The sequence below is a fragment of the Telmatherina bonti genome (genome assembly GCF_933228915.1).
Source record: "Telmatherina bonti genome assembly, chromosome: 3".
Lineage (NCBI taxonomy): Eukaryota > Metazoa > Chordata > Actinopteri > Atheriniformes > Telmatherinidae > Telmatherina > Telmatherina bonti.
The window spans coordinates 20,094,543-20,106,737 of NC_136621.1; the positions used below are offsets into that span (position 1 = coordinate 20,094,543).

Genomic DNA, 12,195 nt, shown 5'->3' on the forward strand with positions numbered 1-12,195 from the left:
TCAGGGTTGGAACAACTCCATTTCGGTCTGAATGTTTGGATTGGTCACACTTTTTACAGATTTACAGTAAACTGAGGGGTCTAACTATATTTCTTATTGTTCATGATCACAAAATGCATATACTACTATGAAGACTAGGAACCACTTCACCTGAAGTAAAAGAAAAAAAAAAAAAGGTCACTGACCAAGATTACTAACTATATTTTTAATGGCCGCGATACCAAGGAGCTGAAAGTGTCCTTATAGTAACAGACTGGAGAAATACTAAGCTTTTTCAGTGTTATCCTTGACATTTTTGCTCCCCCACAGTCCTAAACTGGCCATTAGTATAATCCACTGCAATGTTTCTTCTACACTGACTCAGCCATGGCAGGCCATCGCATCTATGTTGTTTGTGCCATGCCATCAAAATGGTGAGAATTACGTACTTTCACATGGAAAAACATAAAAAAGTTCTCACAGAACTTGCATTGCCACCTCCAGCAGTGCAGCAGTGGTAAACTACACCGCTGTCAGACATCTGCTCTGCACATGAACACAGCATGCATAGTGCAGTGATGGGGAGAGAGGTGGAGCTTGATTAAACTTCATTTGTTAAGCCCACAAGCAAGGCAAACTTTGAGAGAATTCAGCAAGCTTATTACATTTGGAGCCTGGAGAAAATGAAGGTAACTGATGATAGGTTTTTTTACATTTCACAAGTAGAGTTTCACAAGTAGAGTTGAAATTCCAATAAAGACACTGATGACCAACAGCAAATTTTATGCTTTATAAGGTCTAGTAATTGGTCGTAACAATATTGTAGGCAAATAAAGTTGACAGTGGTTAGCTCTTTTAATGCTGTCATCTACAAATTCTAATGTATTAACCACTGGTTTCAGATGAACCTGTTAAAATATATATATTTTTAAAAAAATTAAATATGTGCATAATGCTAGAATGTATGATGGTAGCAAATGAATAATTCACAGGTTACTAAGGAGGAGAGAATTAACAGTTTTAGGATTAAATAAATCACCCTATTTGAGTTGAGAGTGAGTCTTTTGCTTAATTTTTAGGTAATATTATATTTCTAATCTGTTTGACATCAAACACAGCTTGTCTAAACAATTTCCTTTGAATGCAGAGACACCCGCTAAGAGTGGTTTAATTCCATCATACTGCCAGTGATTATCCAGACCCAGGGAGCATGCCTGGAATGTATGACAACATGAGTGGATAGCAATGTTCTCCAAGCTGCAGGTTGTACGGTGACACAGTTGCTGATTGGCACAACCTTCGTAGATAATTAGACTTCTTTATCATTTTTGAGTTGAGTGTGTGGGACTGACAGTAAGTTGACACCAGTCGACAGTGAGGTGAAAATGAATTAGATAAAACTGATGGTTTGGCCACTGGCTTCACTAACTCCATTTGAAATGTTATGATAGGTTAACATTAGTTTCTCAAAAGAAATTTGTTGGGGAATCTACCCACGCAGCCCTCAGTGAAGCATCGTGAAACATTTACACAGACACCTGCTCTGCATGTTTCAACTGTGGCTGATAAATACCCATAAAAGGTATGCATAAAATACTTCCAATCACACTAAAACATCACATTAGATGGTTTTAGGAGTGAAGGTAAAAAAAAAAAAAAAAAAAAAAAAAATGAATGAATGAATAAAAATGGTTAAATGGCAGTACCATTGCTCAAAACCCTGTGGTACATGGTATAATTCTTGTCTCATGTCCCCCGGCGAATGCCAGAAAGCAGAAGATTGCACTACACTAATTTTGACCTATCACATGGTAATATATGCTAAAGAAAAAATTGTTAGTATTTCTTTTTGTTACATCTTGTTACAGAACCAAATGAAGACTTCAGATTTTAAAATGAGACTTTTCTGCCCAGTTGTTCTTAGGTTGGTCTTTAAAGGGTTAAGTAAAAACATAACTCTAGTGCAGATGTCTCCAACTCAGTCCTACGAGGTCCACATCCAAGACATTTTCCATGTATCCCTTCTCAAACACTGTTGATTCAAATTATTGATTGTTATGCATACTTTTATCCAGGTGTATTGAAGCAGAAATACAGGGGGAAATCTGCTGGATTGCGAACCTTGTAGGACCGAGTTGGAGACCTCTACTCTAGTATATGTGTTCTCTACATTGCAATCATTAATAAGTATTATCCCTGCTCTTCTGCTATGTTGCATCACTATGTTATAAAGTTAAGAGAGAAGAAACCAAACAAATGATGCCTCCTGAGAGAGCCATTTTAATTTTCAGCAACTACAGTAAGGGTGGAGTTGAACGTATTAACTGGTCGCAAATTACAATGTATAACCTACTAATTTACTACATCAAACAGACTAAGACTTCAAGGTACAATTTGTAAATTGTAGGGAATAACACAAAGTTGGGATCACTCAACAAAGGGAGGATTCCCGCTCCCCCACCCGAGATTATATTATAATGGCTATAATTTTTTCAATTTTGATCTGGGAAATGTCAGTCTTTGTGATGGCATTTATTCTTGCAGATAAGACTTCTCTAGTATTTATGAAGTTGTATTTCAGTGAAAAGAGGATTTTCTTTCTGTATCTCACTGACGAGTGCTGCAGTAAAGGGTGCAGAGGTTGAGAAGCAGTGCACCATAAATCCTTAATTTTCTCAAGCCTTTCATGGTATCAAGCCCTGCCAAAGGCCCACACCACAACCCTTGTTACACTGTGCTTCATGCTAATGTTCCCCATCAATTGGGAGACATCTATTTATACAGAGATGACAGAGACAGGAAGACAGAAACAGAGAGCGATAATGGATGAACAAAGACCAAAGAGACAAAAGTGCGTGAAAACAGAATGAGAGAAAGGGAGGGATGACAGAAAAGAGGTAAAAATTATAATTCCCCTCCCCTCTTCTTGTGAAGTGACAGGCACAGTGATGTATAACCCTGGCAGTGGAAAGTTAATTAGATAAGCTGAGTTACAGAGAGATGAAGGACTGAGAGGCTGAGGAGGAAGAGAATGAGAAGAAGGCGTAGAAGAAAGCTCCAAAAAGGCAATGGATGAGGGAAAAGTTGAATATTCTACATTCATTGCTTATGTTGGGCACTCGAAGTAGTGTTACAGTATCAACATTCACCCACAAACTTGATCATACAGCATGTTGTAGTCTGTTGAATGATTTATGTACATGCTTATTTTGTACCTTTAGTCTATATACTTACACAGTGAACTTCCATCACAAACAAGAATTACTCCATTAATCTCAATATCACTATTACTATCACCATAATCCATTCAAAAAATAGAAAACTGATCTTTTTTGTCACTAAATACACCAATCACATGACTTAATTCACAGAACGAGCAGATTGTATTATTGGAGATGTGTAAAACATGGATATATCATTAATGAAAGTAACACATCCTATAGTTGAGACAAAAAAAGGAATACTGCCAAAAATGGTCCATTTAGCAAACTAGTTATTGTGCGTTTTATTTCTTGATGGTACCTAAAAAACCCCAAAAATTTAAATCAATGAAAAGTGCATTTTGCTTTTACAAACTGGGAATCTTGTAAATAATTGAATAAATCAGGGCGAATTCACATCAGGATAGTCCGCTACACTCGGTCCAATTGGGGTCTCGGCTCAGTTGTAGGTGGGTGTATCAATTCATCCCGAGATTGTGTTCTTGTTGCTCTTTGGTCAAGCGCGCCAAACCATTGCAGTAATATATCCCCATTTTCACCAAAGGTGGTGCTGCACTAGTATTTAGCAACAGAGAGAACAAGACCCATGTGAAGAAGAATTTTTTTTTTTGTGAGAGCATGAAACTATCACTGTTTTGTGTTTTTTTTTTGTCTCATGCAAGTATACTGTAGAAATACACTGCAACAATGAATGCAGTATGACCAACAGACGAGGCAGAGGACTCTTAACATCATCACTATGTATTTACCCACAATACTATGCACAATGCTGAATCACCCCTAGACTGAAGCAAAGCACCACTAAAATCTGATTTGTTTTTTTTTTCTCTTAGTGTATGCGTTTTTAAAAGAAAAAAAAAACAAAAAAAAACAAACCAAACAAACTATAAAAGTGTAGAAACTATAAGCTCATTTAAAAAGTAATTTTGTTGACTATTGGTGTGTGCCATGAGCAGCACAGAAAGGTTTTCATTTATTAGTATTCTTCATATATATATATATATATATATATATATATATATATATATATATATATATATATATATATATATATATATATATATATATATATATATATATATATATATTTATATATACACATATATATATATATATATATATATATATATATATATATATATATATATATATATATATATATATATATATATTTATTTTTATTTTTATTTTTATTTTTTTTTATTTTTTCCTGCCTGGCCAAGCAGCACTCTGGGTGCTCAGCACCCCTAAGGCTCTGCTCCTGGAATCACTCCTGGCATGAGTACCAATACTTTTGAACAAACTGGAATTCACAGCTGAAGCACTATGTTTGGAAATGTGGGAGTGTATTGTGACACTTTGTGTGACTGACAATGACAGTGAGTACAGCTGGGGAAGGGGGGGAGGGGGTCATTCTTCTGTTAATTACTAAGTTAATGACACACTATGCTCCAGTGGACAAGCAATATGGCAGTCTGACACACTCGCACACATACACACACTTACAAACATGCTCAGAGATAATGGCAAAGTCTGCCTTGGTGCTCACAAAATGTGGCAGGCTGCTATGCAAAGAGCTTGACAGTGAGATAACAGGCTAACAATGACACACACACATGAACACACACACAGTGGCAGCAACAACTGACAAGAAACCTCATCAAACCAGCTTTAATGAAGTCACTTCTCTCAAATAGAAACGAGGAAGAAAGTAGTGATGAGAGAAGGAGGGGAGAAAAGGAGGACAAGGTCACCTGGATTGATGACGCTCATTAGTCTAATAAGGTACTTTAATGAAGCTGGCCCAACACTATAAAGTGTAACAGAGTCTAAAGCCCACACACACCAACACAAACAGCTCACTGTATTTCCACATCAGCATTGTTTTTTTTTCACCAGCTTTCTCACCTCTGGACAGTTCTCTCACACATAGTCAGCACTCAGAAAACACAAGACACATCCAAAAAATAAAAAGAAAAAATATAAACACATACTGACCTCTCCATCTGATGACTGCAAAAGGAGGTCTTTCCTACAGGATGCTGTGAAGTCTCCCACTCCAGCACTTACTTCCACCCCTCTGGGGGCCTCCAGGGTCAGAGTCCGAGTGGGGGACTCCAGCCTGAAAACCAAAAATATGCTTTAGTCATACTGAAAGCAGCAGAACCAGTAGAGAGTCATGTCTGCACAGTGACTACTGATGATTCAGTTGCTAGTTTATCATTGTTACCTCTGTCAAGGTGGAGGTCATGCATTTGGTGGTTTGTCTTTTGGTTGGAGAAACAAGTTAAAAAATCCTGTATGAATTTTGAGAAAATTTTCTAAATATCTCAAATGGAAGTAGAAAAGCACTTCGCCAAGGGACACAGTTCTCCCCATTGTGTAATTATTTTTTCTCTTCCTATGATGAAAATTCCAAAGGACCTGTATTTTTTTTATATTCTGGATCATAGTATCCGTTACGATTACTTTACCTGGATCCATCTTCGATATATTTTATAACCTGTTGGAAGCTTGTCCTGTATTTTCTTTCCTAAGTGCTCCGACCATTTTTGTTGGAGTTACGTGCACAAATGTTGAAAATGGCCCCATGTCACAATGTTAAAGCATCCTTTAAAAAATTTCTGGATTCAAACGGTGATCTGGATTACCTCCAAAATTAAATCAGTTTTTCCTTTTCGCATTACCAACAACTGCTAAAAATAGCATGAAAATCCGTCCATAACTTTTTTGAGTTATCTTCAACACAAACAAACAGACAAACAAAGAAACAGATAAACGCCAGTAAAAATATAACCTCCTTGGTGAAGGTAATAAAGAACAAGTGATTATATTTTCGAGGTGATCCAGATCATTACCTGGATCCATGAGTCTTCACTCTTAGGGAGAACAGCACAAATCAAATTTTGGTAAATCAGGTCTAATCCACTTTGTTTTCTTAAAATAGATCCATGCACACAGATCTGATGTTTTCCATCAGCTCAGTCTATCTCATCATGTCATATTTCATTCATCTCTGAAGTGAGACACATTTAACACTTTACACCAGAAGAGGCAAGGCAAAACAATAGTATATGATAAATTTGGTGGTTCTGATTGCACATTTTTAAAACTAATTTGCACTGAAACACAGCATCCATATGTACGTCCATAAACAGATCATGCTGTGTTTGACATTGAATCTTCTTCTTAGCAAAAGGGATTAGATGTTTTGGAAGGGTAAGGTGGCTAAGATATGAAGGGCTTGTTACTAATCAATACTGTCAATCTTTGTTTAACAGAATGCAGTAACTGAATAGAATAGAATAGAAACGAGGAGAAAACAGTCTGATGAAAACAATGTTTAGCAGAGGAGCTATGTCATAAATGACCATGACCAAACATGATTAAATTTATCTTGTACTTGGATTTAGCAGTGGAGAGTGAGTCCCTACAGAAGCAAAGATAATTCTTGAACATGTCCATGTGAAGTGTAAGACCAGTTTTCCTAAAGATCATGACCTCTGGCTTTAAATTGGTGCAGTTCAGATGTAAAGCAAGTTACTAAGTAAACTACTGCAACCCAGTCCCAACCAAACCCACTGTTTGGTCAATAGAAGTCTGTTTCCATAGTCTGTCAGCTAATGTAGCAGTTAGCATGTAAATCATTCCAGTCAATGTAAGAAGAGTCAGACTCACATTTCTACTAATTTTTTTTATTTATTTATTTTTTTCTCTCTAACATGACTATATGATAACTTCAGAGTTAGGCTTGCCCAGTGTGCTTACTGACAGGCTTAGCTTATGGGCAAAGGCTCCATGTTTCAAAGCTGTGCCACAAAATAGACATTGTTGAGTGATTTTACCTTCTGTTGAAGAGGAACCATGAGTACATGCTGCACTTTACTTTGTTATGTCATACAGGTGTGTTTCTTTTTGTTTGTTTTTTATTATCTTTTTTTTTCTTTTTTAAAAATTTATATCAGTAGAAATAAAAGATTTGTTGCATGCAATAGCTCAGAAGTGCTCCGGCCATGGTTGGTGTCACTGCCCTTGAAGCAAGAAGGGTCAGTAGATTAGTCTGTGACTCAGAGTTAAAAACAAAATGAGATGATTAAACTGCTTGGTGTTGTTAGATAAGCACAGTGCTTCACTCGAGGGCATGCTTGGAAATGAAATTAAATAAAGAACGCTTTTAGCAAAGCAGACAGAATTACAATTTATGAAGTGTGAGTTATAACAAATTACACAGAACACTCACAACAATGATCAAATAATAAAATGTATAAAGGCACTTGTCCAGACAGCCTTTCCCCAAGGGCACTTCAGAAAGTTGGTTTCTCAATCCCTACTGAGGAGTTGAGGGACCAAACTCAAGCCAAAGGTTACATCAACTGAGCCCATGACATGCATTCGGTCTGTTGCCACAAAAACACACAGGGATGAAACTAAATACCAAAGGCAATTTGGATGATAACTGCACACAGCTTCAGTTTTTAATGTTCTACGCTAGCCATGGGTCCAGGGTCTCTATACAATCCCCACAAATACTTTGGAAATAATTCCAGGGCCCAGGCTTATCAATTTGGATAGTTAAACATTTGCACACATACAAAAAAAAAAGAAAAAAAAAAGGTAAATATATAAATGTTTTTGGTAGTTGCTGCTTCTTTGTTACTAGTTTAGCTCTCTGGGGTATCTTGGTCCGTGGCAGGAGTTTCCCAAAGTTGATCCTCGAGGCCTTTTGTCCTTCAGGTTTTCGATGTATTCCTGTTCCAACACACCTGGCTTTTGGTAACAGTTTCAACAGCCAATGAAGTTCTGCTCAATTACTGATTAATTTAAGTTAGGTGTGTTGGAACAGAGATACATGGAAAACCTGAAGGAGTCTGGCCCTCAAGGACCGGAGCTGGGCACCCGTGGTCTATGGAGATGCTTCTCATCCACATAGTTTTTTGTTGTTTCTTTAAAATTTTTCCTGAAGCCATTTAATTGATAAGTGAATGATTTCAATGACATTACATGCAAATTTATTTAAGTTTATACATTTTCTCATAAGTTAGCAAAACAATGAAATAGAGGAACTATTAAGGAATTAGAGGCACTATAGCAAAATCTGTTTTGATCACATACGATGGGTTGAGATCTTGTGCAGCAAAAGAAGTCAAAATGCAGTTTTGCTTTTTAGTCTTTCATTTATCCTGTTTATTTTTTATCTAGCATTTACTAACATTTACTGCGGTTTGTTAATATTTCCAATCAGCTTTCATCTATCTGGGGTCAGTTAGTCGTCTCTCATATTTACCGGTGGTGTTTATTCTGGGCTGAAAGTAAAGCTGCTGCAGGTGTCTGGGAGTTGTGAGGCGGATTAAAGTTGATGGAAGGTTTGCTGCTGTGCAGTGCTGAGCATCCAAGTGATATCATAAGTGTTCCAAGCAGACACTTCACTTTGACTCTGACTTATTGATCTGTAAAAAAAATGCTTATGATGCTTCAGTCAAAGGTTTGGAAAAAGGAGAAACAAAGATAAAGACAAGCAAATAAATGAATAGATTGATAGACTGTGATATATGAAGCAGTTTTGCATATGCTGAAGAGAGAGAGAGAGACTGCACAAAAGGAAGAGAGGAGAAAAAGAGCTTGCTGTCCCAGTAAACAGCACTGAAAGCTGGTTTGACAGCTGAGGCAATTACAGAGAAGCTGCTGCACGCTCAAACCAGCTCTGATCGACAAGCACACACATACTTCCTGACTATCTATCACCCTATGTTGCTCACCCTACTTCTCTCTCTCTCTGTCCCCTCTTAATACCACCCTCGCTGTTTGCTTTTCCTGTTTTAACCCAGTTTTCACATTTCCGTTAAAACATTCGTATATTCCATGAGTGGAGTATCAGTTCATCGGCATTGCTTGTGATTTTATAATGAAAAAAATACATTATATTGAGAGCAGAAATATTATAATACTGTGACTAGTCACACCATTGCAACACTTTCAAATGCAAATGCAGGGTACCAGAGAAGGAACAACCCAGTACTGCCACTTAACTTTATAATAGTCTACAATGAGTCAACCTTTACCACTATTGCTATATTAGATCATGCTGGAAAGTTGAAAAAATGAGAAGATACTTCTTGATCACCCACTAATTTGGCAGTGGCAAATCAGAATTTCCAAAAGACAGCACTAACTATAGAGGTTAGCTGGATCACTGAATCAGCTGAATCAGTGTGTTAAATATAGACATTTTTGATTTATATTTATTTCCTGTTCACAGGTTTATTTTTCCAGCGGTTCCAATTGCTTCAATTATAATTTTTCCAAGATGGAATATTTCCGTTTTCTTATATTTTCAATATTTTTTTATGTATTGTCTTCTGCTTTCTCATGTGTCTACAAAACCATGCAAGGGCTTCTTGTTTTCTTGATTTTGCACTACTTTTTATTCTATGTTCTGGACTTTTTTCTTTTATTCCCTGCCTCAGGAGACTTCTCCAAAAGAGGTTATTGCATTTATATCCAAGACCAGTCGTCAGCCCTCAGACACAATGGACATACAAATAAAGCTGAATTGAAGTAAACTACTTGATGCAAGAAAACAACAGAATCCAGCAGAGATAAGGAGGAAACAAAGAGCAATGCAAAGCTGGTCTCAAGTGCCATGAAAAAGACAGAGAAATAAATGTTTCCTGGTTGTTATAATGGGAAACATCTTATCTTATCTTATCTTATCTTATCTTTTTGGTTTTTCTTTTTTTTAACTGAGCACTAAAACTCTAAAGTCAAATCACTGCCTGGCCAAGTTGCCACTAAAAAAACGTCATGGTAATATTTTGTTGAGCTGCATTTAACTTTTATTCCAGCAGCATTTTCTGCAGCATTTCAAGAAGCTTTTGCAATATTACAAGACTTATTTCCATCTTGTGTTGAATTAATGTTTCACCAAGATCTTATATGCTGGGAGAGTCCAACCACAATGAGAGCCTTCTCCAGCACATCCCAACAATTCTCACTGGGGTTAAGATCTGAACTCTGTCATAGCCAATTTATGTGTGAAAATTATGTCTCTTGCTCTCTGAACCACCGTTTTACAGTTCGAACCTGATAAATCCAGGAATTGTCTTCTTGGATTATGCCTGTGCCATTACAGGAAAAGAAAAAAAGAATAACCTGGCCATTCAGCATATTCAGGTTGTCAGCTGACTTCATTCTTTGGGGCCATGATGTTGCTGATCCTGGACCTGACCGACTGCTACAACCCAGATCACACCATTGTTCACAGGCTTACACAGTAGGATATCACTTAATTCTTCTCTCCTCTTACCTTGATGCACCCGTCATTCTGGAAAAAGTTCAATCTGGGCTCATCAGACTATATGACCTTCTTCTGGATTCAAGCTTTTTTCCCAAGTTAGCCTCACTGGTTAATGGTTTTCTCATGGTTACACAGTCCCAATCATTTTAAGTCCTTTTGCATTGTTCATATGAAAAAGGTTCTTACGTTCACTATTCAACATAGCCCTCAATTCTACTGTGTTTTTCTTCAGTTTAATTTAACCAAACGTTTAGGTGAGTGCTTATCACCATCATTTAGGACTTTTTTTTTCTTATTACATGTCTTCCTGGAAAATGATCATTCTCCACTATCCTTCCAGTTGGGCACTTTTTAACTCAATTTCAGTATTTTCTGCAATCTCCATAGATGTTTACTCTACTTGATGTATGCCAATGATTTGATTCTTTGTAAACAAACTTGTCCACAACCACAGGATTTGTCTTCTAACATGGTTGTTTAAAAGATTATAAGTTATATTACATCAATTTGGTTTTAATAACTAATTGCAAGCTGAAAGATAATCAGCCATGCAGTAATTATCCAACAGGAGGCTTATTTACATTTGCTTAGTTAAGTTGAACTGGCAACATTGTTTGGACCAGGCAGAGCTTGTGACATTTAAAAGCACTCTGTATTTTAATTCTTAAAAAATATCAAAACAGACATTAAGACACTGTAAGGTAAATGGACAGAAAGACTAGTGTTAAACCAGTCAGCACAACTGATATGGTCTTGTTACCACTGAAATCTACTGTGACTTCATTTTTAGTGGTAACAGTGGGTTACTGACTAAACCTTCAAATCCAACCCTCTCATCTATTGTCTCCCTATATTTCATCTACAAGTTAGCCAAATGCATATTGTTAGATTATCATATGATATTCGACTCATTATTTGCAGAACATTTCTTTTACACTACACAAGGACATTCCAGTAGACCTGCCAGAACGGTAGCCATGGAAACTGTAAAACATGCTAAGTGTTAGCCGTTGTTTAGCCGTTACATGTCTGGTGGTGACGTTAGCTACTGTTAGCATACTAATGGCTAGCCATGTTCATGCTTACCTTAACTGTTATTTCACGGTACTGATGCTCAACTTCTTTACTTTATTTTTATAAATGTAAATAAATGTTGTAAATGTTGCAGTTGTAAAATACAAGATATATGGTTAAATGATAATGTTAACATATCCTATAAATGTTTTTCTGATTCACTGTTGTAGTACTCTCACAAAGAAATAATTTGATGACGGAACAGAATGTAATACAAATATCTGTAACATTAACTGAGGAAATATCAAACAATTACTCACCAAAATTGGCAGCGATTAAAAGTTTTATTATTTTTTATGACATTCATGTGAGGTTTCTTGGTCAAAGGTAACATCCGCTGATGAATTTTAAATTTTATAAATGCACTCTTAGAGTGATGTGGAAAATATTTTTTTATGTCCTGAATCTCATATTGAACTGTTAGTTTTCAAATGATGTAGAGAAATTTGATATTGAATCAATGGATGTAGTATTTTTTAAACGATGTTTCAACAATAAATTCTTGAAGTTTGAGTATTTTCTCAAATCTTTTTGTATTCCTAAATTATTGCAGGGTCGATGCTGAAGTATATTCAAGGAGGAACACAAGGCCAAGAGACAGATGTAGATGAGCAACCATCTACGAGC

General features: G+C 36.5%; 1 protein-coding gene across 2 annotated transcripts in view; it reads right to left on the bottom strand.

The window, feature by feature from the left end:
• Nucleotides 1-12,195, bottom strand: part of LOC306774672 (zeta-sarcoglycan-like) — a gene marked incomplete at both ends in the record, with an annotated part of 384,198 nt that overhangs the window by 17,996 nt on the left and 354,007 nt on the right. For both annotated transcript variants that reach the window (XM_079264816.1, XM_079264815.1), the window contains one exon: nt 5,199-5,322. In XM_079264816.1, coding sequence (XP_079120942.1) covers nt 5,199-5,322 — 124 coding nt within the window. The remainder of the gene's footprint in view (nt 1-5,198; nt 5,323-12,195) is intronic.